Raw genomic sequence first — 24,044 nt, forward strand, 5'->3', positions numbered from 1 at the left:
GCAGTTTTTTGCACTATGGATGCTTATGGAGGATTGAGATTGTAGTATAGCTCCAAATGTGAAATAAAAAGCTAATACTAATGCTAAAATGATGTATTTTAACCAAAAAGACAAGATGTTAGATTGCTTATGCTAAAATGCTCTCTAAAATGTCTATAGCTTAGATGCATGCAAGTTTTCAGGATCTGGATTATGAAGGAATGGGCTCTATTTATAGGAAAAATGGAGCAATGGATGGCCAGGATTGAAAGATTTAATCAAGGGTCAAGCTTGAAAGTTGGGGATCCATGTGCACAAATGGCACCAATGCAATGGTGACAAATGTCAACATAGGGTTGGGTTGAAAGAAGAGGTTGGAGGCATTAAAGGCCTGAGAAGACCTCATGGTTATCTAAAGACTAAGGGTCAAGCCTAAATTAGGATTACCCACTGGATTAGGAGTTAATCCAAGGATAAACCTTTGTGCAAATGATTAAGAGATAATCATGGTCAAAGCATTAAAGGCTTGATGAGACCCTTGGGTTGGGTAGAGGTTGAGTCAAAACAAATGTTTTAACCATGTGGGAGGGTTGAATTAACCATTAATGGTTATTGGAGACTTTGGGGGATTAAGTGGTTGAAAGTTGGAAGCCTTTAATGGCTATCAAAGACTTTGAGCCATTTAGTGGTTGAAGGTTGAAAGCCTTTAATGGTTATCAAAGACTTTCAGACTTTGAGAAGTGACTTCATTTTGCTTAGGAATGTGACAATATTTAGGAGATGGATTAGGCTAAAATAGAAGGGATTAGAAGAATCTAGAAAGGGATTAGATTTTTGCAAGTGGATTTGGTGGGTGAGGGAAAATAGGATTTTATTTAAAATAAAAATTCATTTATTTCAATAAATGTGTGCAAGTTGCATTTGTAGGAAAATGCAAGTGGGGTGGGGATAATGATTTAAATAAATGTTAATTTATTTAAAAGAGGAATAGGGGGATTTTAATTAAATAAATTGATTTTATTTATTTAATTGATTGGAATTGGATTTTAATGAATTAATTAAAATAAATTGAATAATTTATTTAATTAATAGAAGAATGTTTGGGGATGAATTAATTAAATATTAATTTAGTTAATTGATGGCTAGTGGATTTTTAATCAAATAAATACGAAATATTCATTTTATTAAAATGGACAGATTTGTGTGACTACAGGAAAAAATATGGTGAAGTGACCTTGGAACATACCTCAATTTGATTTTGTGCACATTTTGTGGAAGACTTTCCTTTCCTCTTCACTCCACAATTTATCTTAGAGCTTTTACAATATCTCTTCTTTCAATTTCTAGTCTTGATGCAAATCTTCTATGGTGCCCATGAGAAAGTATGCATAGCTTGTCAACCAAACTTGCAATTCTTAATTCCCTTCTTGCAAAGAGTCCAACAAATTCATCAATCATTTATTTTTCATTTAGAAGAGATGATTATCCCCTATGATCTCTTCAAGGCTTTTCTCATGGTTGTGTTCTCATAACCACAAAACCAACACTTTTAAAATAAAATCCTTAGATATGAAGAAATTTTCACGTGATACCAATGTAATCCGTAAACTAGAATGGTTAGTGCATTGCTTAGTTTACCACAAACAAATCCTTAATCTAAAAGTGTTTGAACTTCATGGATAATTAAACAACATTGATACTTGAATGTTAGGTGAATCTACAACTTCTTTAATGGTTGGCATCCATTTTATTCACACATTATGTAACCATTCACATGAACAAAATCATGTTACATGCATTGCATACTAGTGCAAACCTCTAACCATGCCATTAATATTTCACACCATGTTTGTTGGGAGTCATTTATGCTCCTTAAGAAATTACTTGCATTCTTTGTAGTAGATTGTTTATGAACTTGCAAAAGGTATATAAAAAATTCAATTACATTAATTGAGAGAGGATGCACGATTTACCTTGGAGAAAGTCAAATTGGTAAAATAAAAACTCTAGTAAAGGGAAGTCTAGCTTTCTTTGGTCCACTATAAGCATGTGTTTTTACAAATTTCTTGTCTTCATGAGGCTCACTATGATGTTAATCACAACCAATCGCATCCATACACCAATAAATATTCACAAAAATAAAATGAAGCGGTGTTAATGTCAACACTCATTCAACAACTATTATTGTGTGCATTAAACTAGATGGTCCAAACTCCCAAAATTGATTAGAAGCCCAAACAATGAGAATAGAGACAAACAATGCTTCCTTGTGACTTTCTTTGCTTTCATGTTCAATCTAGATGAAACATTGTTTCCTACATATTAGTGCTTATGAAACTACCTAGTGGTTACAAATGTTAGGAATAAAGGTAAACACCAAAACATTTAAAAATGAAAATTTGATAACAAATGTGATATGAAACCCTAATGATCATGAAAAAATATCATCTAAAAGATATTAATTGTAGAATACTATTAATGGAGGTTATGACAAAAATTGACCATATAATAAAATCAGCAAACCTCATAGAATCAACACATACATTGGAATTGTGCAGAAAAAATCCACAAGAAAGGGGCCACTATTATATTAATCTTCAAATACATGAGACATACACTAATCTTCTTTCTACTGCCAATTCTAGCAGCTTTTATGTACTTCTAAAAACACCTCATACCATACACCCTCCAAAAACCCTAATATATAGATGTAGAGAAGACTTATGGGCCAAAACTAAGCACCCAAATTTTCCTCTTCAATTCCCCACACATTAGCCATTGGTTTTCCCTCTTTGGAATGTCAAACATCATTCTATTTCCCTCCTTTAACTCTACTTCCTAGGCACCAAACTTGGGAAGTTCAACAATCACATTTTTTCTTTATTATTTTGTCTTTTATCACCCCCTTCCTAGGTGTCCACTTGAGGGAATGATAAACAAGGAATAATTAAATTACAATTACCCCTAAACCCCTTTCTTACAAATGAATCTACAACATATAATTGGTACATTGATACAATGACATAAGATTTACAAAAATGATGACACCTTATCCCAACATTCTCCCACTTGATATCATACATTATAAATACATCCATATAAGTATAAAGAAATCAAGTACTAGGAACAAGGGCCATGCCCCCTGTTATGCCTTACATATCTACCCCCATCATTTTCTTTGGCTTGAAAATGCGGCTTTTCCCTTTTCCTTTCTTGTCCTTTGTTTTCTTTCTTCTTCCTTTTTTCTTGTGTTTTTGTTCTTTTCACTTCGGAACCTTGGGATCCTGGAGTATTCTTTTTCCTTGTCTTTTGTTTTTGCTTCGGAACCCTGGGATTCTGAAGTTCTCTTTGTTCCTTTTTCTTTCCGGTGCAAGACCTCGGGACCCCGGAACCCCGGGATCCTAAAATCTTGTTTTGTTTCTCTCGTTGAAGCCTTGGGATCTCGAAACCCCAGAATCTCAGGTTCTTCGTGTTTTGTTGTTTTTGTGTTCAAGCTTCAGAACCCCAGAATCCCAAAGTCTATTGTTTGTCTTCTTGTTGAACCTCGGGACTCCAAAATCCCAAAATCCTGGGTTCATTCTTGTCGTTTTGAAAATTATCTCGGAACCCTAGAGTCCTGAGGTGATTTTCTGTCTTTTCTTTCAAAGCCTCGGAACCCAAAAATCCCAAGATCTCGAGCTTCTCTGTGTTTTGTCTCGAGATCCCGAAACCCTAGAATCCCAAGGTTGATGCATTTAGTTGAATCGTATGGTTGTTTAGGGGAGGGGTATAAATAGGGCTAGATGACTTGTTTCAAGTCATTTGCGCACTCAGTCATCCCAAAATCCAAAGCTCTTCCCTCTGTGTTTCAACTTTCTCCGATGCACGTCTTCTTGTCGACCTACCTCGTCCAGGTTGGTCCCTTTTTGCTATTTTCCTCGTTTTCTGTTTTTCCTCGCTTTCCTAGTTTAGATTTAGATTAGATTTCTTGTTTTCAAAAAAGTTGATTTTCTCCAACTGCATAGAGTTTTTGGCCTTAGAATAAGCTCTTCAAGATCTCAGAACCCGGGGATCCCGGAGTTTTGATTCGTCCATTTCGGAACCTCGGATCCCCAGAGTTCTAAATTTCTTGTTTTGCCCAAGTTTTGTCCTTTTCAAGATCTTGGAAGCCCAAGATCCAAAAACCCTTCACTCCAAGAGTTTTACCTCTTTTGGGATCTCGGAACCCCGGGATCCTAAAGCCTCTTTTTTTGAAAATATTACCCTCCTCGAGACCCCAAAACCTCGGGATCCTGAAACTTGGTTTTTGAACAAAAGCTTTCCCCTCGGGACCCCGGAACCCCGGGATCCCGAAACCTTTCATGTTATGAGTTTTCTTACCTCAGGACCCCGGAAGCCCAGGATCCAGAAACCTTTCATGTTATGAGTTTTCTTACCTCAGAACCCTGGAACCCTGGAGTTCCGAAGTTAGTTGTTTGAGTTCCCTTTTACACTTTGGGATCCCAGAATCCCAAAATTGCTTATAATCAGTGCTTATACATCTCGAAACCCCAGAACCCTAGGGTTCCGAAGTTTGCTTTGTTTTACCAGTATGTTATGCAAACTGATTATGGATCTTTTCTTGCAAAGTAAGGCAAATTTATGGAGGCATCAACATCTGCCTGAAAGAAGACTAAGAAATTAAGCTAGAAAAGAATCCAGCCACCATGAAATATCAATATCAAGGACAGACCTTGACCTCCAAGTTAGAAAATGAGATTCAAAGGGTAACCGATACTGAGATTGGTCATATCGAAATTGAAGATATAAGAAAGAAACTTGTGCTAGCCAATCTTGAGGCCCCTTACAAGAGGATAAGGAGGTCAAGACTAGTAGAAGCCATTCCCCAAGCAATGCAATCACCTGAATTGATATTAATGATTGCTCAACACTATCAACCAGATACAAGGAAATGTGTGGACGCTACCGGTAATGTCATAGTAGACCTCTCCCCGAAAATGATAGGGATGACATTCGACATACCAGTTAGGGAGGAAGTATTGGTAACAACTGAAGAGGAGGCTTCCTCTAAATTCCAAAGGAATACTGCCAATCATAAGAGACATATTAATGAGGCATTACTGGAAGAAACTCAGAAAACAAGGTTGAAATCAACAGATATTTTAAGGGTAAATTTCATGGAACCACAAAGGGACTTAATAATCATGCTAAGCAAAGCATTTGGTAAAACTGATTGTCGACGCTTCCATGTCTGGATGTTCCATTATATGCACACGATTCTAATTGGGAAAGAGTACTTTGATTGGCCACAGATCGTGTCAGATAATATACATAACCAACTTACTACAGTGATACAGACAAAGAAGTTCTTCATGACTTCTAGTATTATATGGATAGTGGCACGTGCTGGAAAGTTTCCAGGTTTGAAAACCGAGGGGAGATTGGGAGAAGATCTTGGACAAAAGAGGGTGTGGGAGTATTACATGCAGTTGCCTATCTATTAGGCAAAGTTTCACTTTAAAAGGTTGAATGCCGCATTCATTTATGTTGCAATAATAAAGTTGACTGGAGATATAGGATTCAAAATATCACTAGAAGCCATGAAAATGGTTAATGAATGGGGATGTTGGTTCCTACAAAACCAGCGTTCCACTTATTTCAGGGTCAACGGATTCACAGGTAATCCTTTTCTTTTGCCTAGGTTTTGCAGTAACATAATAGTAATACTTGAGTACACAAGGTGGATTGTTGTGCTACAATCACTTTTAACACTAAAACACAAGACAGGTGTCACTTTCCCCATTTCTCTTGAATATTACACATGTTCAAATATCCACGTAGCAAAGGCACCAGAAGGAGAACTCCAAGATCTTAGTTTGAAGGAGTTTGATTATTCAAGAGATAGATATGACCCACATGGGAAACTGAAACAAATTATGCCAATCTCTTAAAGGGTCACAAGCCAACCTTGGAAGATGTTTGGGCTAACTTGTAGGACAGCTTTGAAGCAAGGGAGAAGAGGTATCATAGATTAATTGTACCACAAATAAGGGATTTCCAGATAGAAACAAATATCCCTAAGGACTTAAGGGATGATGGAGAGTTGCTTGGTCCTATGTTTAAGGAGAAGGGAATAGACAAAAGACCTCTCACACCTGTTAGATGGTCTGAGCAAGAAGTTGTTGATATAGATGTTCTCTCTAAGAAGGTGATTGAGCGAACAATGCAATGGCTTAATTTGAGGATCCAACCAAGTGTTGTTAGAGAAAAGAAGAAGGGAAAGGGTACTGATAATCCCAAGACAAAAGTACATAAAGAATACACCAGGAGGACAAGGTCGGACTCGAGGAAGAATACTCCTACTGATCTTGAGATCGCTACTCAAACAATTACTATTGAAGAGCTTCAAAGGCAACTAGATGCAAAAATGAAGGAGTCCCAGTTGTTGAAGACTATTGTTGAGCACAAGATAACAACAAGATTGCAAGTGATACCTCAAGCTTCAATCCATCCCATTGTTCTCGCCATTGGGATTGTACTAGGAGAAGGCACTTCTCAAACTGAAACAACTAAAGCACAACCTCCTCCTCCAACACAAACATCAACACCTGCTCTGGTGCCAACAGGTTATCATACATAATGTTGAAACAGGTTCAGATCAAGATGATGAACCTAATGCAGTGGTAGCAAAGAGGAGGAAGGTTGGAAAGAAACAAAAGAAGCCCACTGTGACACAACCTGAGAAAGCACCTGAGGTTTAGGAAGAACCTATTGTTCAAGTGCAACCTAAAGAGGTACAAGTACAAATGATGGAGGAGGATGAACCAAATGAACCCGAGGAGCAAGATGATAGGATGGTTCTCACCCCTCAAGATCAAGAAAACTTGTTAAGACAATTGGAGGGAGTTGAGGAAAAACAAACAGATGAATTAGAAAGGATATTTGGGGAAGAAGTTTCTGAAAAATTGGAGGAACTAGCGAAGAAACAACAACCCACTCCCAATCAAATGCTTCAAGCTAACCTTGCTCAGTAGGTAGATCAATTCCAAAAAAATCCGCCAACTCCTCCATATCAATGGGAACAACAACAAGAAGAAGGTCGTCCTCCCAAACATCACTCTGCAACAAGCAATCACCAAGGAACCAAGGAGAGTCAAGAAGACCAAGACAATCCATCATCTCTCAAGAATGGACTTGGGTGAGGCGGTTGCTAGCATAGCAGCTCCAGTGCTGGATTTTGAAGGACAACCTCAAGCATCCCCGAAATATCAAACATCGGAGGTTAATCTAGGTAGATAGACCAAATGGGGGGAAATTGCTACTTTAGTTGCTACAACTTCTACTGTACAGACAAGAATGGAAAAATATATAAGACAAAAACAAAAGTCAAAGCCAAATTAAGGCAATATAAACAGTTGATCATGGAAATAGCTAAGCCACTTGATTCTAGGGTTGACGACACCTTGTCGTCTACTTCATCTCTTCCACAAGGTGATGTAAAAGCGTTATATGAGATGAGAAAAGTGGCAACAATAGTCAAGACTTGGGCTCAAGATTAGTTGAGTAAGGTCAAAATGTTCCTACAAGATACAATGGGGGTAGTTGAAGAAGCCCATTTCAATGAGAATTCTCTTATTTACTGTTCTGCACAATGGGAGCAACAACTTCTTCGGTTTTCAAAACAACATAAGATCCTTAAGAAGATCAGAAGATTCAGAGAGGATGTGATTGCAAAGGAAAACCTATTGGGGGGGGGGGGGGGGAGACTATCAGTAGTTTGCAATCATGCATTGATATTTTAGATTTAACGATGGAGATAATGGAGCAGAGCCGTATTAAGGTTCTTAAGGAACATCCTCCACTCCTCAACGCACTCAAGCAATATGAGCAGTTCTTGGTTAAGTTGTTAGGAAAGTATGGGTACAGTCTCAAGCAAAATGGGGTGTTGCACCAAGAGACCATACTCAATAGATGGGATTCTTATTTTGTTGACCATTTTGCAGCTACTGCGGAATTCACTGCAGAAACAATGAACAGATATATGTATGTGATATTTCAATGTCAAGGAGATGAGATAATAATGGATGATATGGTCAGTAAATTGGATAATGTAAAGGAGATACTTAGAGTATCTAAATTCAGGATAAATTATATTGGGTGGATACTTAGACTATCCAAATTCAGGATAAATTATATTGTTGATCCACCCACCGCTTCTATGGACTGCTTCGTTAACAATTACCGAAACTATAAGAAGAAGTGAATGATGAACATGTAGTTCTAAAAAGAAAAAGTGTGTTGGGTCACCATCATCACCACCAAAATTGTGCCTTCAACTGATGTTGCATCTTACACTTGCTTTTTGGGCATTATTTGTGCATGATCCGAAGTTCCTGCCTCTGGAGCATCGTCATAGAAATGAATAGCTAGCAGTACTTTAGTAACAGTTAACTGGAGTTTGTAGGCAACGACTTGGATGTTGACTGTAACACCCACCATTTTGTAATCCTAGTTTTCAAGCATGATTCTTTCCTAGGGTGTGGGGTGAAACTCTATAAATTGTAGAATTTGGGCCATTTTGAGGGTCCGTGAATTGATGATTCAAGGCCATTTAGTTAGAGAATTTAGTTTTTATGCAATTTCTTTCCTATGAACTCTTGAAATACTGTTATTTATTGTACAAAGATTTTAAAAAAATGGCTTGTGGATTGCTTGATCTACAACACGTGTTCTCTTGGTTATTGTTCTTCGTAGTCTGGTATCTTCTTCCATTTGAATTAGCAACTTGTCCTTCCAACTTTATTGTTTTATGAATCATATTACACATGTTAATGGTCTATGAGGATGAAATAGTAGAGTGATTATATGATCTTGTGATATTTCCGTTTATGTGTGCGTTGTATGACTTCGCATATTTGCTGGAACGTTACGTTGAATGCTAGTTAAGTGTTATTGATAATACCTTACTCTAATTCATTGACTTTGTAGTTCATTTAGTTGTTATGTGTTGATTTGCTTATCATCTCTTGTTACCCTAATTGATCTTTTGACAATTTTTTGATTGAAATTGGAAAATACCAAAAAAAAGGATTTTGTTTGATTTGTTTCAACCAATGGGCCCCTTGACAGGTACAATCGCATCAACCACCGAGTTACCCAACACCGTTGTGACTCGACTATAGAGACATTGGGGTTATTGATCTCTTAGGTTGATAACTTTTCAGGAGAGGTGGTTTACATTTTCATATCCTACCTGACTGTTGGTAAGTGTGTCAAAACACTCATCAACATCCCCCTACACCAATAAGGTGTTTCTATGCTATCAAGCTTGATCAATGAATCTATAACATTATCTTTGGTGTCCACCTTCTTTAGCAATGTTTTTCCATTTTCAATCATTTCTTAAACAAAATAGTATTGAAATCCACATTCTTTGTGTGAGCATGAGATATTGGATTCTTTGTCAAACAAAGTGTAACTTGATTGCCACATCCAATTTGAATAGTCTTGAAATCAAACCCAATACTTTTGCACAAACTCTATAACCAAACTGCCTCCTTGGAGGCATGTGTACTAGCCATATACTATGCTTCAATAGTGGAAAAACCAACTATGTGATGCTTCTTTCTCATCCAATTTACTGGACCACTAAACAAAGTAAATGTGTAGCCACTAGTGGACTTCTGATTGTCAAAACCATCAACCCAATGTGCATCAACAAAGCCCTGTATGTCCAACATCTTCTCATCACTGTTTGAACCATAATAAACCAAACAATAATCGAAAGTACCTTGCAAATATCTTAACACTCTTTTGACATAATTCTAATGCTCTCTTCCTAGTTTGGATGTAAAGCTACTTACAACTCCTACTGCTTGTGCAATATTTGGCCTAGTGCATACCATTGCATACATCAAAATGCCAATTGCACTAGCATAAGGCACATTAGCCATGTCCTCAAAATCATCCTCAATTTTGGAATACATGTCTAGCACAAGCTTAGTGCCTACAGGTAAAGGAATAATCACTAGCTTATAATAATGCATACTAAATATGCATAAATTAGTCTTAACATACTTACTATGTGTCAACCAAAGCTTTATATTAACTCTATCCCTCTTGATTTCCATTCAAAGTATGTACTCGGATCCTCCCAAATCCTTCATTTGAAAAGCGCCTAAAAATTAATCTTTAATCTCACTAACTATTCCTTTTGTGTTAGATAAAAACAACATATCATCGACATACATGGCAATAATTAGTATTCAATCATCAATATATTTAACATATATACAATGATCTTCATCACTTCTAACAAAACCCAATCTCATCACAAATGAATCGGGCTTTGTATACCGCATTTAGGGTGCTTATCAAATCATAAAGAAACCTTTTCAATTAGCATACCAGATGTTTCTTTTTGTTTGCCTCAAAACCCTTTAGATGTTGCATAAATATTTCCCCTTTGATATCCTCATATAAGAATGCAATTTTGACATCCATCTGCTCTACATCAAAAAAATATGCTGCAATAATGGATAAAATAAATCTAATTGAAGATAATTTAGCAATAAGAGAGAAAATGTCTCCAAAATCAACTTCCTCTCTCTAGGAGTAGCCCTTGGCCACCAGTCATGCCTTGTACCTCTCCAATGAACCATCTACTTCAAACTTCTTTTTGTAAATCTATTAACTAATGGTTTTTCTTCCTTTGGGCAAACAAATAGGATCCCAAGTGTCACATGCATCTAGAGCCATCATCTCCTCTTTCATAACTTTCTACCAAGACTCACTTTCCTCTAGAAGAATAGCTACCTTATAGGACCTTGGTTCATTATCAATACTAAGCAAAGCAAATACATAATGCAAATCTATTCGGCTATACCTTTCAATAGGATTTCATTGCCTTGAGTCTTCTCAAGGCTAGAGTATGGGATTTCACTTCTTGTTCTTCAACATTTTCTTCTTCAGGTTCCTTTTGTTTTACCTCTTTAATTTGTTGAGAACCCCCACTCAACTCCTCATCTTCCTCTCCATCATCTTTCTCTTGTTCATGTTCTTTGACATGTGCATCTTCCAACTTCAATTCAAAGTGTATTATTTTATTTGTAGTATTTTTCTTTGGTTGTTTGTGTATACTAATAGCTCTAAGTTACTTGAAAATAGCATCATTAAAAGAAAAAAAATTGTTTTAGTTAGTGTCATAAAACTTGTAACTTTTTATTTTCTTACCATATCCTATGAAAATGCATTTTTGTTCTTTTGGATCCAACTTAGATTGTTTTTTTTGGGGAAACAAACATAAGTCTTATAAGCAAAGACCCTTAAATGTGAAATGGGTGGCTATTTACTTGCCCACATCTCATAAGGAGTATTATCAAGAGTCATGCAAGGAAATCTATTGTCCAAGTAACAAGCAATACAAATAACTTCTACCTAAAAGCATATATGTCCAATAGTGGACATCTTACCATACCTTTGGCTCTTTCCATTAGGGTACAATTCATCTTCTCTACCATGACATTTTGGTTAGGTGTGTGTGGAGTAGTTTTCTACCTCATTATACTTGCATGCTCAGAAAAATCATCAAAATCCTCAAAATAATATTTACCTCCATTATCTGATCTCAACACCTTTATTTTACAATCTGATTACTTTTCCACTGAGGCTTTAAATTCTTTAAACTTACAAAACACTTCATATTATGCCACATAAAATATGCCTAGGTGTATCTTGAGGCATCATCAATAATGGTTAGATAATACCAAGACTAGCTAATGGCCTCAACATCCACTAGACCAAACAAATCTAAATGAACGATTTCTAGTTTTCTCATTGCTTTATATTTTCTATTAGGAAATGATGACCTATTTTGTTTACCAAACACATAGTTCTCACAAAAGTCAAATACTCGTTAGAATAAGATAAACCATACACTAAATTTTTATTCGTCAAGGTTTTTAATCCTTTTTCAAAATGCATCCCATCCTACATTGCCACAACAAACAAGTGTTCGAATTTCTCAATTACATAAGAGGAGTTACAAAATGTAGAGGCATTCAATCTAAATAGAGTCCATATTGTTGACTAGTTCACTATTGCCAGATTCCTCCTCACTAACCTATAACCAAATTTATCAAATGTCACTTTCATTCCCAAATCATTTAAATTTGAAATGGAAACTAAATTTCTTACTAAGTCAAGAATATGTTAGACATCAAGGAGAGATTTTATTCTCTCACCATTTAAGAACAACTTTACCTTTACTAAGCCAATAATGGGATATGAACTATTATCACCAAAGTAAACCTCTCCAACAACATATGCTTGATACGAAGGGAACCACTCCTTTTGTGGAGTCATTTAATATGAGCATCTTGAGTCAATCAACCAGTTTCATATAGAAACATTATTACAATGATTAAAGCCTCATCACCTAAATCAATTTTTTTATGGAAGAGACTGAATTTTGTTTCTTATTTTTGCACATTGTCTTTACAAGCCTTCTCTTTCCACAATTCCAACATTCAACTATGTTAAGTCCAAGTGTTTTAGGATGGCCCTCAGATTTATCTTTAGGCCCTTAATTATCTCCCCTTGGCCCTCTTTCTTTAGGCCTTCCCTTGAGATGAAGAGCATCCTTAATTGCATCTAAATTGGATTTTTTCCTTATTTCTTTTGAAAGCAACATAGCAACAAGGTTGTCCATCTTGAGATGATTTGTCAAGTCAACACTAAATGCAAGAATCATATTCTCCTATGACTTAGGAAAAGAACAAAGAAAAAAGATACATTTATCCTCTATTCATTTTCTACTTCTATAGAGACATGTTGACTCAAAATCAAATTGAAAGAATTCAATTGCTCAACTACTAAATCACAATCTTTCATATTAAGAGAAAATAATTTTCTTTTTAAGTGAAGCTTATTTACCAAAATTTTAGCCAGATATGTCTCACCTAGCCTTTTCCACAAGGCATATGCAATTTTCTCTTTTCATACATTCCAAAGAACATAACCAGCTAGGTGTAACTGGATTATACCTTGAGCCTTCTTGTTCATTTTATCTCAGTTATCTTGATTGATTGTAGTGGGCTTCTTCTCATTTCTAATATCCATCCATTGATCCCTTTCCTCTAGAAGATCCTTCTAGTTCCCCATAAATCATAATTGGTACCACTGAATTTCTCCAAATCCAACCTAGAAGTTGATGTAGTCATTAATTCCACCCACAAATCTGCAAAACAAAATCACCAAAAATTCAACTATAGTACAAAAAACCATCCCTTTCCACCCACAATAAGACAAAAAACAACAATATAATAAAATCGATAAACCTCATGAAATCAACACATAACATTGGAATTATGTGGAGAATAACCCTTGAGAGAAAAAAAAATACTCCATGGGAAAGAAACCAAAATTGCATTAATCTTCAAATACACGAGACATATACAACAATCTTGCTTCTACTCCCAACTCTTACAACTTTTGTATACTCTTAAAAACACCTCATACCATACACCATCCAAGAACCCAAATATAAAGAGATGTAGAAAAGCCTTATGGGCCCAAAATGGGTGCCCAAACCTGTTTCTTCAATTTTGCACACCTTGGCCATTGGTTTTCCCTCTTTGGAATGTGAAACATTGTTCAAATTCCCACCTTTTAACTCTCTTTCATAGGCACCAAACAAGTGGAATGTTCAATAGTCACCTTTTTCTTTATTATTTTGTCTTTTATGAACCCCTTCCTAGGCATCCGCATAAGGGAATAAAAAACAAGGACTAATTAAATTGCAATTACCCCTAAACCTCTTTCTTATGAATACATCTACAACATATAATTAGGACATTAATACAATGACATAGGATTTACAAGGATGATGGCACCTTATCCCAACAACAAAACCACCACTCTTACCAATTACAAAAGTGCCACTATTATAAAAATAAAACTACCTCTTCAGTGTTCAATTTGTCTTCCATCTTCTAGAGGACATAACTTTCGCAAATGGATTCAAATCAAGGTGCCATTTTTTCAAAGTGTTTTTTTAAGGGTACTCTGAATATGTAAAGATATCAACATTTGATGTCACCAAAATACTGATTTTACCCCTACAATATAGCTACATTTGTGATACCAAAACCATGGCCAACGAATGAACTTGAATTATTAGTCTTGATGACAATCTAGATTCATTTACAAATCAATCGTCAATCTATAACCCCTTTATGTATTATTAGCCAACAAAGTACAATAAAAAATGTAACTTTTCCATATAAAAATTCTAAGAAATCATTTCTTAAACAAACATATTTTTATTTAATTTTATTTTTAAATTATGTGTTCAAGTACATATTTCTCTCCCAAAAAGTAAAGGTATGTGAAACAATATTGTAAGTATCCAAGCGAAAAAAACAAAATCCACACTAGCAAGCATAAATTTGCATGGTAATCTGGTATGTGTAATTTAATCTCAAATTGCAGATCTCGCAAAGGCACAAGATAATAAAATTAATGTGTATAAAAACCTATACAAATGACAAAGGATGAAGTAAAGACCTATTGAAAGATGCTCTCACCATCATCTCCAAGCACTGGATTGAAAGTACATCTCTCATATTTCTGGTTACCCAAGGTCTTCCCATTTCCTCCAAGCATTCCTCGCCTTTTGGTTTTTTCCATTCTCCACCTCCTCCAACTTTCATTTACAGGTTTCCTGAAAACCTAGGAATGTCTGGCACCTCCATGGTATTATATATCAGTACCAAATCAACAACTTGTATAGAGAGTGATGTAAATGGAATACTACACATCTTTTATGAAAACTTAGGAAAGAAAAACACTTTTTGAAAACCTAAAAGAAAACTATACATCTGATCTTATAACGTCAACTTTGAAAAAGCACTTCTTAAAAACTTGAGAAAATCAGTTCCCTTCTTTATCACTGCATGCCTCACACAAAACACCATGTTACAGTGCAAGCCCATGTTTAAAGATTGCTTACCTTAGCATTAGCAATATCTCCGCAAGAACATTCTCCTTGTTTGAAATGACGGAACAGGTTTGCATCTATCACAAAAATTTGTCTTTCAATATGATTGGAGATAAACTAGGTTGCAGTGTGGTAATCAAAACATACCCAGGTTCTGAACAATTTTAATAGTTGTTCCAGAAGGCATTTTTAACGATCCAAATGCCATCGCTAGTTTCTCATTATGATGACAGATGTATAGCTCTTTGTCCCTCCTCCTCCACATCATACAATATATGTTTTGAATCTGCAAAGTAGCCTGCTGCCTTCTTCTCCAAAGACAATTACCCCATCTTTGCATAGATCTCCTGTGTTTCTGGTTGTGGCATATCTCCTACACGAAAAGCATATAGCGATTCATGACCTTCAATCCAACTACATCCAGGCATCTTCTTGATTCCTCTATCTTTCATCAATCTCCTTGCCATTTGAACCTCATCCCACATACCCACTTCTGCATAAATGTTTGACAGCAGAACATAAGTTGCTGCATTCTTAGGATCCAGTTCAAAAAGAAGAGTTGATGTGAATACTGCTAATATTATATTCTTATGTGATCTACAGGCAGCAAGCAAACACATCCATACAACTAACACGGGTTTTATTGGCATTTTGATGACAAAGTTTAGAGCTTCCTCGAGATAGCCAGCACGGCCAAGAAGATCAACCATGCACACAGAATGATCAGTTGTAGGCATAATGCAATATAAGGCATTCATACTATTGAAATATTTACAACCCTCCTCCACTAAACCTGAATGGCTGCATGCTAATAAAACACAAGCAAAGCTTACATGGTCAGGGCATGTTTCAGAGTGCTTCATTTGTTCAAAAAGTTTGAGAGCATCCTTACAAAATCCATTTTGTGCACATCCTGCAATCATTGCAGTCCATGAAACCACATCTCTTTGTAGCATTTTGTCAAACAGTTCACGTGCTTTGCGTATGCTTCCACATTTTGCGTACATGTCTATGAGTGCATTCACTACAACAACATCTGACAAAAATCCACACTCAATAATGCTTTGGTGGATGTCAATACCCAAATCTAAAGCTCCCATTTTTGCACAAGCTGGGAGGACACTGATAAAGGTTGTGGAGTCTGGCTTTACACCTGTTAATTGCATTTGCTTGAATGCCTCCAAGGCCTTTTCAACAAACCCATTTTGTGCATATCCTGCAATCATAGTATTCCATGCGATCACGTCTGGTTGTGGCATTTCTTTGAAAAGCCTCAAGGCCTCGCCAAGGACACCATTTTGTGCATATCCTCCAATCATTGCAGTCCATGAGACCACGTCTCTTTGAGGCATTTTGACAAATAGTTCATATGCCTTTTTCATACTTCCACATTTTGCGTACATGTCTATCAGGGCATTTACAACTAATACATCTGACAAAAACCCGCATTCAATTATAATTTGATGTATGTTCATACCCAGTTCTAAAGCTCCCATTCTGGCACAGGCTGGGAGGATGCTAATAAATGTTGTGGAGTTCGACTTTAGACCTGCCAATTGCATTTGCTTAAATGTCCCCAAGGCCTTTCCAACCTGCCCATTTTGTGCACATGCTGCAACCACAGCATTCCATGAAACTACATTTCTTTGAGGCATTGCTTTGAATAGATGTAAAGCTTCATCAAGAGCGCCATTTTGTGCATATCCTGCAATCATCGCATTCCACGAGACCACATTTTTTTGAGGCATTTTGTTAAACAGTTCACGTGCCTTACGTATGCTACCACATTTCCCATACATATCCACCAGGGCATTTGCAACTACAAGATCTGACAAAAAACCCCTTTCCGTTACGCTTTCATGGATATCCATACCCTGTTCCAAATCTTTAATTTTGGCACAGGCAGGCAGTACGCTGGCAAAGGCGAACTGATCGGGTCGGAAACCTATTAGTTGCATTTGGTGAAACAATTTCAGTGCTTCATGAGGATATCCATGTTTTCGGTAAGCTGCAATCATGGCATTCCATGAGAAGTTATCTGGTTTGGTCATGTCATCAAACACTTTACGAGCATCCATCAAACCACCGCACTTGACATACATGTTGATAAGGTTATTTTGCATATATGTGTGTGTAACGAATGCAAATCCCCTGTGAGTGATGACAGAGTGGAACTGTTTACCTAACGTTGTGACATTCAGATTGGCAGTGGATGGCACTCGCATTGTATGATTATAAGTGAAGCGTGTGAAAAGTACATTATTATTCAATCTACTTATTCCATAGTGACAATGAAACACTGCCACAACTTCCGCAACGAAAGTGGTTCTGTTTGCAATTTATTTCTCTTTGAAAGACAAGATATTGAATGGTAATATACATACACGGAAGAATTTCAATTTCCAATCCTGATTGAAATGGTGAAATTACATTTCCTTGAAAGCAGCAACAAGCTCTCCACTGCAAGGAAAAGCTTCCAAAAATCGAGAGGTGCCATGTAATAACCATATGGGCACATACTCCGTTAGTGCCACTATGCTTGTGGCTCTCTACCGAAGCTATATTGAAGAGGTCTGGGCTCCTATTTTCGTTTTGCAGGTGGTTTCATGGAATTAAAAAATGCAGATGTAAGGTTGAAGTGGGAGTTTTCACATTCTCTACCGAAGAAACTCTATCGAAGAGGTCTAGCCCCTATTTTCTTTTCCTTTTGCAGGTGGTTTTATGGAATTAAAAAAAAAAGAGCAGAGCTAAGGTTGAAGTGGGAGTTTTCACATGGATATTATATTCATTAGGGGAAGCATCTAATTGTGCTACAAATAAAGCATACATATCATATCTCTTGTGAGATTTAAACTTGTAACCTCTCTTTCAAGAGCACAATTTTTTTACCATTAGACCAACTCAAGCTATGCATATATGTGATATCATACGTCTCATTTTTCAAAATTTAATTTCTATTTATTATAAATTGTTATAATTTCTCAATTATAATTTTTTTAACATTTTTTTTAATAAAGGAAATATGAATGTTCATGAGATTCTTGAGTTCTTAATTTTTTGAACATCACTTATTTAGAAATTTTAGCAAACTCTCTATGTGACCATAACCTACCTTTAACCAAGGTCATATCTCCTAGATTCATCTAGTCATCTAATTTCATCTTTTTCATTACAGATGCAAATTGATAACTTATTCCATTATTTACCATCAAATATAAAATTGACTTCTACAATGTGAAGTGGAACACCAACCTCCAAGTGAATCAAACAAAGTTTGCCTGTTGGGAAATACTTAACCCTAATCAATGAAACCTCCTAAGGACTTACCCTACTGACCAACTCTAGTTAGCATCTTGAGGGGGTTTTTGTACCTCCACCTAGGCTTCTTCATCCTAAACATCAAGACCCTCACCTTTTAGCATGGGGTTATCTTTATTTCTTACCCTTCTCCACTCTCAAAATGTAATACGTTGGCTCTTTTTCATCATTTATTGGTTATTTATAATATATGTTAAGTAATCCTCTCCTCTCACATATTCTTGGTTAAGCAATCCTCTCCCTTCTCTCAATTTATAGGTTGGGTAGTTATCTCCCCTTTCTTGTGTAGACACTAAAAAATGGTCAATGCCTACGTCTCTTATTTTTAACATGTCTTCTCATTGTGTGTTTGGTCTTTACTATTTGTCAATGTTGTGTCATTATTTTCTTCTTCAATTTAATCATTTTATGTCAATTTCTTTTCATTTTGACCTAAACCAACCTTTTTGATGTCTTAATTACGCAATTTTGTCGATTAGTCAATTTCATGTTTGTTGATATCATTTTGTCCCAATTTCTTGACCAATTATATCGGTTGGTCCCAATTTCAGTCCAATGATATCAATTTGATCATGTTTCAGCCCTATTGCATCAATTTATTCTAATTTCTTGTCCTATGACATCATTTTGTCCCCATTTCGGTCCTATGATAGCAAAAAAAAACCATTTTGATCTTACAATATCACTTTGTCCCAAAACTTGTTCTAATGGTATCAATTTGTCCCAAAATATGCACTATGAGATTATTTTGTCCCAATTTCATGTCCTTTGGTGTCAATTTGGTCTCATTTTGATTCTATGGAATCAATTTGACATAATCTCTTACCCTTGATGTCAGTTTGACCTAATTCTCTCTTAGGGTTAATTAATTGTTTAACTAATTAAGCCTCTTTCATGCTAACACGTCCCCTTTTGATAAAAAAATTATTATTTATTTATCCTAATTCCCCATTTCACAATTAAATGAATATTTAATTGTCTAATTTGCTAATTTTGAATGAATTAACAAATTAATAGTTTTTAATCTCCCACTCCATTTCTAACTTCACTTCTAACTCACCTTATCTCTTCCACTTTCCCTAACTTGTGTCACTTAACTCCACTTACCTTCTATTTTGCTCTCCACTTGGGAGTGACATATTTCCTATTTCTCTCCACTTGCAAATGACACATTGCCATTTTCATTCCACTTAACTCATCCTCTCCCTCAATCTCATTTGTCCATTTGGTCCTTGAATGCTATAAATTGAGCTCATTTTGCTCACTTTCGATAATCGCATTTTTTAATATCCTCACAATCATGCTTCTTAATGATCTTGTTTTTTATCATAATTGTACTCATCTAATTAAGAGCTACAAATCATTAGAGGACAAAGAAAGGACAATGGAGCCACATCAAAGGAACATGTCTTGATGGTGAAATCATTTTATGTTATTTGTGTTTTGTTTTTATGGCAGTTTGATTAGGTTATTTGCATATTGTTTGGCTATAGTGGTTAGCTTATGAACTTTATGCTTGTTTATTACTGATTTCCTAATTGGCAAGTTAATCTCTCCCCTCCCATTAGCTTGGCATTGGTCAAGTTGGCCTCTCCCCTCCATTAGTTTGACATTAGTCAATGGGGGAGACTTCTTCCTAAGTATTGGAGTTGATCAAGAAAGGGAGTTCTCTCTCATTGGGCTGAACAAGTCAACATCTCATTGGTTGGATATATAGGTCCCTCCTTTCTTCTTAACTTGATGTTGTTCAAAGATAGGACTCCCTCTATTGATGTTAGTCATAGGAGGAAATTACTTCTTGTTGTGTTGGTCAAGCATTTCAATATTTTATATAAATGTTCATACCCCCAACCTCAATTGAGTATCTAAATCTTTTTCATTAAAGTAGCAAAAAATATAAGTCTAGATTATTAAGATAAAGAAAAATATCATGCATACACTCCAAACTTGTGACATAACTTGCCTAGATAAGTTAGAGAAGAATGGTATTATTTTTAGTGGAGAATGATATCCCCTTTTGTGAGTTTACATTTCACTCCAAAAATAGAGTGGATTGCAACATCTAGATATTATTAGAGAGCTAATATTCTACTAAAAAAATTTGTACAAATAGAAATTATCAAATAAATTGTATAAATGAGATCAAGATGTCTTTAAAAAGTTTGAGAAAAATACATATACATGAACAATCATCTATTCTTAAGTCTCTAGACTAGAAGTTATATAAATGCAAATATTTTTACTATGTACTTTTGTAGTTCTAAATAAAATATACAAGCATATATAGACACAACTATTTTTTTAGAATAGTTAAATATTGCCACTAGTCATTAATTATTAGAGAAGCTTAAAAAGAGGTGTGAAATTAAATAGCATCCAAGGTTAATTGACAATAAATTTTAAAAGATTTTGATGTAAGGGCATTATAGATAATTTATGTTATATCTAAGAAGAAAGGTACCTAAGGTAAAATCCTATGTTTGATGGATATATAAGGATTTGGGATGAAGAAAAGTGTTCAAATTGAGTAATTTGGCGTTGTGGTTTCAATGGTGGCTCTTTGTGTGGTTTATTTTGGTAAATTATTAAGTGGTCATTATATTTGAAAATCTTTGTTATTATTTTAATAGCTTTGATTATCATTTGCATAGATTTTTTTTTATTATTATTATTTTATGTTACATGTTATTGTCATTGATTTAATTTATATTAAATCATAGATTGGATTAGTATCATATATGGAAAATTTAATCAATTGTTCTATAGCATTAATTAGTAAAATTTATTTGTTAACAAGTTATCATTGTTTTTCCTAATTACCAAGTTATTAAATTTTAATTATCCTAGTTATTAGTTTCGCAATAATATTAAGAAAATATCACCTAGGGCACCATTTACACTATATTGAAATTGGATTTGTTAATATTCTTGCTAATTGAATTATTATCCACCTTATGCTCTCACCTCATCTATAGAGATCTTGGTATTCGAAAAATAGTATATAATCTTTTAGTTAATCTAACTCCAAACTTATTTTTTAAATGCTTTATTGATATAAAAAGGTAAATCTAGTTCCACTTGGATTTCTTACTTATTCTAACTAGTTGGTAAGTAATTAAGTTTGGTTTAGATAGAAATTTCAAGTCTGAAGTGTGAAATATTATCTTTATTGTTTGAGTAGTTATGTGATGGATTATATATGTTATCAAAGTAAGATAATTTTATTCGATGTGATAGAAAAATAATCATTATGTTGATTCAATTTAAGATACTTTTTAAAAAGTGAGTTTCTTACATATTGAGCACTAGACATCTAATATGCAAAATTAGTAAAAAAATTTTGGAATAATAAAACTAAACAAGCATTCTAAGTGCACAAGAAAATTGTCTCAATTTAACTTTAGATTAAACACCCTTTAGGACTTTGCATGTAGATCTATTTTATTTTTTGTTCCTATTTTACCTAAGTAGGTGACAGTTGATAAAGAACTATCTTGGGAAATAGGATCTTAGAAAAGGTTGTGTACTCACTCTTACAATTCCATAAACATACTCTCAAACAAAACTACATATTTCATACACCTAGTCCTCTTATATCTTGATCTCATGGATACAGGGTATGTAGAAAGTTTAATCTTTGGACCTAATTGGTATAAAAATATAAATTATGATCATCACAAATACCCAAAAGAATCATTAGAGTAGATTAATCTTGTACTTGAATAGTACCTCAAAACTTGAGGGAGGGTACCATGTCCTTAATTTTAATTTATATAAACTTGCAAAAATCCTTAGTATAGTACAATAGGAATACTATGAATCTTCTATAACTAACTCGAAAACCTAAAAATGGTTCTAATGAGTCAAAGTATCTAGACATATCATATTTATTTTGATATCTATCCTTATAGCCATGTTTGGCCACTTGAATACAATCATGTATAGGATACAAGCATGATTCATATTGATCATAATATGTTGTTAGTATCATATGGATGGATTAGCACAATGGATAGAAGATCTTGAATTAGTATTATAATTGATGTCTTGTAATGGACGAAAAAACCTGAATTGGTTATGTAATTTGTGTCCTATAATGGATAGAAAAGCCTAAATTGGTTGTATAATTGATTATCTCATATTGGACAAGTTAGCTCGAATTGGTTGTTGTAGGTTTAGTTCCTCTTCTTGAAGAGCTTTCATCAACCTCTATAATATTCTTTGGGTGTTGTTTTATTTTCCTTTTCAATATCTTTCCCTTTTACTTTAGCATGCATATTCAAGTAGGTTCATAAGCCGACTAAAGTGGGGGTAAAATCTAGTGTCATATATTACATACCCATGCAATTTCACCTATGTTTTGTGTCCACTTCGGTATCCATTCTCTCAATATTTTTATAGGCTTGTTTTAGCCCTTGCATCGACCTTTCTCTTTCTCAAAGTGCTCAAACCTCCTTTCTTGTTGTCAACATTTATTGTCACCTTTGTCTTAACCTTATGATTTTATTGTCTTTTATTCTTAAAGCATAAATTATTTGGATGCTAGCACTTTATCTGGATGTTGATATGCCACACTAGTGTCTCATGATAGTTTTCTTTTGGTGGTCATTTTCAAGCATTTTTCCACTTGTCACCTTCCCAAGTTAGTGGAAATTACTTGGGATTATTCCAAATAGATTGTCAGCCCCTTCCTCTTCCCTCCTCTTCTCATTTTTGGAACTAAATATTTCATTTGGTGAACTCTTGATCTCTCTCTCAACTCTCAGAACTGCCACAGATCTCTTTCAATGTGCCTACAACACCCTTACATCATTCTTTTAGCTATATGTTTATCTCTTATCTTCCTCAAGCCTAGATACAAGTAATATATTTCTAGTTTCTTTAATTATTATAAGCATTTCTTGTACCTTCAACCACCTTGGGATTATCACATCCCTCTTTTTTAATTTGAGTTTTACTATTGCACATAACAACTTTGACCATTCTCAAATGCACTTGGAATAAGAACATTCACACACTATTTTATTTTTATTTATCTATCTTCATTACTATGGAAGTAGAAATATCAAAGTATGGATTTGATTGATGCAAATCCCCAAACAACTGCAAATATTCTTAATTTTCTCTATCTTAGCAAGTATTTTGAAAACACTCAAGTGCATAAAGGTTTGCAAGTGCTTCTTTGATTATACATCTATTTTTATTATTCATTTAAATCTTGTTATGTAATTTTTTTCCTTGTATTTTTATTGTACAATACTTGTAGGCATCTTTTTCATTTCTATTCTTGTAGGTTAATGAAATTGTAAAGTTGGGTTTTCACGCTTTCTAGGTATTTTTTTGTTCATTGTTTATACAAATGACAACATGTGACATAACACACCAACACCTAAATGACAAGTTGGCATCCTCACTAGTGACCTTCAAATTTTAATTGCAAACTCATTAACATTTGTATTCTCCATTTTTGTGGTTAATAAATTTTATTTTGAAATATTTTCATTAAGTGTTTTAGCTAGTTAATTTTATTTGAGTCTAATTAGTGAAATTTACTCTCAAAGGAACTTACTTTCCTTATGTCAAAGTCAAATTTCATATATTGCACTCCCCTTTTTGAGAAAAGCTCAAGCTCACAAAGTGAGTATTTAATCTCACCATTCTTTTCATTATCACAACCCTTCAAGCCCTCCACTACAAGTTTCTTTTTCTTGGCTTTCCTATTATTGCATGTCTCATATTGTTCCATCATTTGCCATAACTTCTCTAACTC

General features: G+C 34.9%; 1 protein-coding gene across 6 annotated transcripts in view; it reads right to left on the bottom strand.

Moving 5' to 3' along the window:
- LOC131031383 (pentatricopeptide repeat-containing protein At2g13600) overlaps window positions 1–17,713 on the bottom strand; it is a 29,456-nt gene extending 11,743 nt beyond the window's left edge. The window contains exons 1-3 of one of the 6 annotated variants that reach the window (XM_057962490.2): window positions 14,969–17,710; window positions 14,544–14,698; window positions 12,772–13,195 (exon numbers count right to left, since the gene is read on the bottom strand). In XM_057962490.2, coding sequence (XP_057818473.2) covers window positions 15,280–17,181 — 1,902 coding nt within the window. In that variant the 5' untranslated portion in view covers window positions 17,182–17,710 and the 3' untranslated portion in view covers window positions 12,772–13,195; window positions 14,544–14,698; window positions 14,969–15,279. Of the gene's footprint in view, window positions 1–12,771; window positions 13,196–14,523; window positions 14,706–14,968 lie in introns of those variants that run through there. The other 5 variants (XM_059214222.1, XM_057962489.2, XM_059214223.1 and 2 more) reach the window with 5 other exon arrangements.
- Window positions 17,714–24,044: the final 6,331 nt, after the last annotated feature.

The sequence above is a fragment of the Cryptomeria japonica genome, chromosome 11, assembly GCF_030272615.1.
Source record: "Cryptomeria japonica chromosome 11, Sugi_1.0, whole genome shotgun sequence".
NCBI classification, from domain to species: Eukaryota; Viridiplantae; Streptophyta; class Pinopsida; order Cupressales; family Cupressaceae; genus Cryptomeria; species Cryptomeria japonica.